General features: G+C 37.5%; 1 protein-coding gene across 3 annotated transcripts in view; it reads left to right on the plus strand.

The window, feature by feature from the left end:
• The first annotated feature begins 5,870 nt into the window (after nucleotides 1–5,870).
• LOC122062584 (BTB/POZ and MATH domain-containing protein 4-like) overlaps nucleotides 5,871–6,746 on the plus strand; it is a 6,457-nt gene continuing 5,581 nt past the window's right edge. The window contains exon 1 of one of the 3 annotated variants that reach the window (XM_042626213.1): nucleotides 5,871–6,713. In XM_042626213.1, the coding sequence (XP_042482147.1) occupies nucleotides 6,319–6,713 (395 nt within the window). In that variant the 5' untranslated portion in view covers nucleotides 5,871–6,318. The remainder of the gene's footprint in view (nucleotides 6,714–6,746) is intronic. The other 2 variants (XM_042626214.1, XM_042626215.1) reach the window with 2 other exon arrangements.

Here is a 6,746-nt window from a genome sequence, read left to right on the forward strand (position 1 = left end):
GATTGAATTATTACTTTTGTCTTTTGCTTCTTGATGGTTGCTTGTGTTTATAAACCCAATTTTTTTTTACCTCATGTGGAGAAATTCCTTCTATCTGATTAAGTTGTAAAGTGCAACTGGATTGGAAATGTTAGGCTCCATTTGGTTGTCATGAATGAGTTACAGGAAGGTATATAGTGGCTCCCACATGTTGAGGGAAGAGACAGAACAAAAATGGGAATCCAACATTCCTTCAAAGTAACTACTAAACCAAACAGTAGTGGTCACAGTGTGGGTATCAATTTTGTTAACTTTTATTTTTTGCTTTGCTTACTCTTTGAGAAACCAAACAAAGAGTTGAGCTATGTTTGCTAGCCCACCAAGTGATGGAAAGTTACAATTTCAGGGAAACCCAAAACTTACCATGAATGGTAGTTCTGGATGTTTTTTGTTGGCATTAATGGGGAAACGATCAAGATTTGCAATTTTTGCTAACACCCCCCCCCCCTTAAAACAGTCCAACTAAATAGATAAATCTTAATCCTTGTTTGATTGAATAGAGAAAAGGGAACAATCTTAATGAGTCTTTAGCTCAAAAAGGAAGAGCACCTGGGCTTGTTCCCAGCCGATAATGGTTCAAACCCATCAAGACTCTCATGTCAATAGTTCAATCATAATGGTGAATAATTGCAGGTTCCATTATCATTTTGCACTTACAGGTGATGGTGCATAATAAAAATAAAGCATTGCCTCTTAAGACCCACAAGAGATATGTACTATATATATAATGGTGCTTTTCTCAGCTCTTGCATTGGAATTTCTGTAGATTAATGATCATCACAGTAGCATCATCCAAACTTCCTCTGCTCACAGCAAAGTTCACAAGATTATGGAGTATATAGATGGTCCTTTTTACCCATAGATGGCCCACCATGCTTGTGTAACGGTGTAATGGATAGCAACTGTTATGATAGATCTTAAGTGAATTCATTCATGCAAGAATGCAAACCATGTAGTCAGTTATTTTTTCTTTCAAATTATATTAGTCCCCAAAAGATTAATGAAAAAAAAAAAAAAAAAAGAATGCAACCATGTAGTCAGTTATTTTTTCTAAAGGCTCATTGCAAACCCTTCATGCGCAGGAAACCATTGCCACTTGAAAAAAAAAACACAAAAAACAAAATAAAAATCAGTAATAGCTCTTCCGTTTCAATTTACAAAAACCACCATGGAGTCTTGATGGATTCAATCCACCATCTACTAGGTGTTGCCGCAGTTGCTCTTTTGTTTTGAGCTAAAGACTCACATGCTTACATAAACCATGCATGTTAGTTTAATCCAATATATATATATATATATATATATAAATTTAAAGAGACAAACCTTGAAAAAGGAATTGACCAATTTACCAGGTAAAATAAATAACTTAAAAGTTGTTAAATATAACTAATAGTAGCAAGAAAAAAAAAAATTTGTTTGAGGATTGGGAAGTAAACAAGGAAGCCTGAGAGTAATCAAAAGATCCCTGCACAATCCCGAATCTAATGAAGTTAAGGAAATAGTTAATACATACAACTCTTTAATACATACAACTAAACGCAATAAAAACAAGTTTAATGATTTCTTACTATTAATAGTTAAGTTAAGAAAATGTTATTATCCATATCTTGTGATCCACCAGAAGGGTTTCAATCCCCTAAATAGAAGGGTATACTTGGTTGAATTAGATGAGAAGATTGGGAAGTATCAACAGTTTTCTTCTTTGTTTTCTTTGTCTTTCCTTGTTGTTCTACCCAACTATTATGGTGCCTTCCTCCTTTGTGAGGTGATTTCTTCTTAACTCCATTTGGTATGTTCATATCAGGATACTCATTTGAGACCCATGTAGGGGGGCATCGACTGCAATGTTTTGAAGTTGTGCAAGCAAATTTTAGCAACTTTGTTATCCAATGCATATCCCTCAGTCTAATTTGATGCTTCTGAGGCTATTCTCACAAGTATAGGACAAAGAAGCCTATAACGTTGTGTACAATCCAAGTTAACATCTTTTTCAATTTGACTTCCGTTAGTCTGATCTGTTATCATGCTCTTTATTCCCCTTGTCCATCTCCTCAATATAAAAGTTGTAGGAATATACTTAATATTGTTGTCATCCAAGATTTTCAAAGCGTGACAACATAAAATGCCGAATGTCTCAAACCTCCTACAACTACAAGCAATATTAGGGCCAACTTGGTTACACATAACATTGAAATCCCTTTCTTTGTCAACAATAGCAACTATGTACTTACGAACTATTGCACTCCCATCCCGGTATTTAATGTAACAAGCAAAAATCCATATATAAAATCTATATATGCTCGTCTTGAATATGTTCAAATATTATAGGAGTGTAAACTTTTAACGATTGTCTCATAACAGGTGACATAGGAAAGATATTTCTTAGAATTTTATTTCTGGCATCAAACTCCGCCTTCAACTCATTATAACGCTTATCATTCACCACCCTCTCGAAAGGATTAAAAAATTGTACAAGATCCAAACTGGATTTTACGTAATCCTATAGATCCCTATTCAAACTCTCATTGAGTTTGTACTTCACATACCTATTGTGAACGTATTTTTCATATAACATTTAGCCCATTTCTTTTTAAGTCCATAAATACGATTTAACCATGAAGAGTCTTTAACTTGATAATTACTACGCAATTTTTCCCATGCATTTTCGAACTCTAGAACTCCCTCATAATCAAAACATGCAAGTTTAAAAATCTTTAAAAAAAATTGTTCCATCCTTCATCAAATTTCCTAGATGCTTGATACCATTTTGCATTATATGTCAAGTACACAAACCATGCCATGTATCAGGAAACACCTTAGATATCGCCTTTCCCATTGCAGCATCTTGATATGTAAAAATAGTTATGGCTTCTTTTGCCCATGGGCTTCTAGGAAAGCCTCAAATAACCATTTAAAAGATTTTGAAGTCTCATCATATAACAAGGCAGCCTAAAAAATGCATATACCTCTATGGTGAATAAATCCAACAAATACACCGAATGACCTATATTCTTTGTTAGTGTAAAATGTCTTATCAAAGCTAACAACATAACCAAAATGGGCATAGTCTATTAACATCTTCAGATCAGCTCATAATATATTTATTATCTTCTCTTCACTATCCAACTGCAAAGCTTATGTAAAAGAAGCATTTGTCCTTGTTTATTTTTCAGAGTACATCAACAAACTACTGGCCTCACCATAATAGATGTCATGTCGGCGTTTTGTTTGGACATAATTCTTCTGATGTTGTTTAAAGTGCCTAAGGTTTTCTCTTCCACCTGTCTGCTTGCTCATATAGTCGAATATGGACTTAGGTCCTATTCCGGAGTCATCGGCCAAATCAATCTCTACCACATATGTATCTGATAGTTTTCGTTGTGACAGCATCATATGCTAGGTAGCCGGTAAATGAAGAAGATGATTATGCCCTTCAACAAATGCATTACATCGATATTATTTAGTATCAACATGCACAATTGTCATTTGTGCAAGACAACCAGTTCTTGTCTCTGCTCTAGGTTTCTTTGTATCAGTATCTCTTTTGTCATTTTTTTTGCAAAACATGTTTATTACATACAAATTTTCTCAAAGCTAGGATTGACTTATTTGCTCTGCTTCAATGTGCATAATCCCTCCTCATACTGAAACCCATCCTTCCCGCATAGGAATTGTAGAATTCATAAGCTCAGTCTCTGAATTAAAATTCATGCCAACCCGAAGCACATTCTCAACATCTAGACCTATGCCTTGATCTCCCATAGTATTTTTACCTTCCAAGTAAATCTCTGGTCAATGCAAATATTGTTCAAACATACTTAAGTCACAGATGACATTTGAATCTTGAAAGAAAGAAAGAAAAGAAAAGAAAAGACACAAAAAAATAACCTACAAAACCATGAAACAAGGGCAACCTGAACTAAAGAGCTCCAACAAGGAAAATCTTCATAAAACATTTGACTATTGTTAGTTAATTTCTCAATAGACTCTTCTAAATTATCAAATCAACTTAAATAAAACATTTGTAGAAATTCTCACACAATAACACATATGTTATCCACTCAATGCCAATGAACCCGAAGGCTTAATTGAGATAGCATTTAACAAACAGCCACTTCATCAAATCGCAGATTGACCAAAACCTTAATCAGCATCTTAACCAAACAATAACTTAACTGAGATGAGCAAATTTCACTGAAGAACAAACTTGGAAAGTAAAACCCAAGCACTAAACCAATTCTTAACTGGGATGAGCAAATGTCACTGATTGCAAGCTGTCTGAATCAACTCTAAATCCAGCTATACCTGATTTCTGTCTCCACTCTCCCATCATTCATTCTCCTCCTCATCTCTGCCTTTTCCTCCATATTCTCTACTGAAGCATAGATGTTGGAAAGGAGAATATAAGCAGATGAATCAAGTGGATCCAACTACATTATTTTCTCTGCAATAATATGAAAAAAAAAAATGGAAGGCAAGATATGTCATCAGAACTTACTTCTCAAGAAAAGATTGAATCTGCAAGTAGACTTGCAATCTGGTTTGGCCTCCAAATAGTTTTAGAACGCTACCAAGTTTTTTCTTGTCCTTCATAAAAAAAATAAAAGGGAGAGGAGGAATGGTTTCAGGGGAGATGGGAGACAGAAATGAAGAAGTACTCAGGGGCGGGAGATAGAGAGAGAGACGAAGAGGGAGTCCGGGAGAAGGAGCCAAATCCTTTGAATCCAAGGAGGGCGAGGAAGACAAACGAACAAAGGTTATTTCTCCTTTTGATTAGCTAAATACGTCCGCTTCTCACTTTCAGCCTTGCTAATACGATTTTAATATTCACCTCCCTTCGAAACAAAAAAAATACCACGTGCCACTCATCCAACTTGAGCCACCAGAATGGCAGCTCAACTCCAAGGTGTAAAGGAACCAAATCCATAAAAATGAGACACTTGTTTCGTTTTTGGTAAAAATGACACTTTGACATCCTCTAGCCGCCATACATGCAGCATAGGGTATGTGCAAAGGAATTCAAATCCATAAATATTTACAAAAAAGTGTTTGGAGTAGGGGTGTCAATTCGTGGCCCGAACAGACTAAATCGATCGGAACCGATTGTTTATAGATCGGCCCGGTCCGGACCGTTTATTAAACGTGTCGGGCTTGAGCCCGGCCCATTTATAAACGGTCGGTCTTGGTTTTGCTACTTGGACCGTCGGGTGCCCGATCGAGACCGACCGTTTAACACCTGATCGAGATCGGCCTATTGTGCACCGGCCTAGGCCGACCCTTTAATGATTGTAGAATACCTATTTTACCCCCCAAATTAAAAAGTAAAAACTAAAAAGTAAAAACATGTTCACATTTTAAATAATGGTTATATTTGGTATCATTTATTAATTAATTGTCATTTTTTTGGGCTTGCATGAGTGGGCCGGAATATAAGAGCACATTTTAAAGAGGGACCGTTTAAAAACCGATTAAAGCCCGTTTAACATTAAACATGTCCGTAGCCCGGTTAAGGCCCGACTAAAACCCAATTAAGGTGGCCCGATTATAGCCCGAGGCCGACCGACCGAATATAAAGTGTACCATGCCCTCAATAACTAAGCCCAATTAGTTAAATAGGTGGATACAGTGTGGCCTTTGAAAGTCTTCAAGCCCGATTAAGCCAGACCGAAACCGAACCGGCCCGACCGGTTGACACCCCTAGTTTGGGGGAAGGAAGACAGTGGGCGCCAGCTCGGATATACATTTTTCCTTATTCCACTTTTTTCATTTTTGGTTTTCCTACTCATTTATTACTATTTCGAACTTTACAAAAAAAAAATTGCTTAAAAAAAAAGAAAAAAATGTGCACATTCTGTGGATGTGCACTCGGATGAAATAGGAAACTGCTTCCTTTCATCTTCACAGCAACGATAGCTCTGCTAAATAAAATACAGATACTGTTGGAGAGAGAGAGAAGGGCTAAGGAACGGAGGATTGGAAGCGCAAATCTGAATTCTCTCGTCGAGAGCAATCTCCCTTGCTTCTCACCTTCATCGAAGGCATCTGTTATCGATCATCGATAACAATTCTTATCTCTGCTGCGAAATTTTCTTCCCGCGGAAGTTTCCAGGTGGGATTCTCGAGAATTCACCGGAGATATCTTAATTCTTCCAATTGGCTGAATCTTCGACGTTGTCATACTGCTCACAGTTCAATTCGACGCTCGGCTTCTTGGCCTAGGGTTTCACTTTTGTGATCCTTCGGGATCTTCCATGAAATTTACGGTTCTAGGGTTCGAAGATGCCGGAGGGTGTGACTTTGGATAAGAGCATTACGCTATCTCCGACGAGTTCTCTGTCTGTGACCGAAACTGTTAATGGCTCCCACAAGTTTGTGATTCAGGGATATTCCCTTGCGAAGGGAATGGGGATCGGTAAACACATTGCGAGCGATAATTTTAACGTCGGAGGATATGAGTGGGCGATATATTTCTATCCTGATGGGAAGAACCCTGAGGATAATTCAACCTATGTTTCTGTTTTCATTGCGTTGGCGAGCGAAGGCACGGACGTCCGAGCTCTTTTCGAGCTGACGCTTGTTGATCAGAGCGGGAAGGGTAAGCATAAGGTTCATAGCCATTTTGATCGGTCTCTGGAAAGCGGTCCTTATACCTTGAAGTATCGAGGGAGTATGTGGTAAGCTTCATGAGGTGCTGTTTCAACACCCCA

Source organism: Macadamia integrifolia, unplaced genomic scaffold (assembly GCF_013358625.1).
Source record: "Macadamia integrifolia cultivar HAES 741 unplaced genomic scaffold, SCU_Mint_v3 scaffold1075, whole genome shotgun sequence".
Classification (NCBI taxonomy): Eukaryota; Viridiplantae; Streptophyta; class Magnoliopsida; order Proteales; family Proteaceae; genus Macadamia; species Macadamia integrifolia.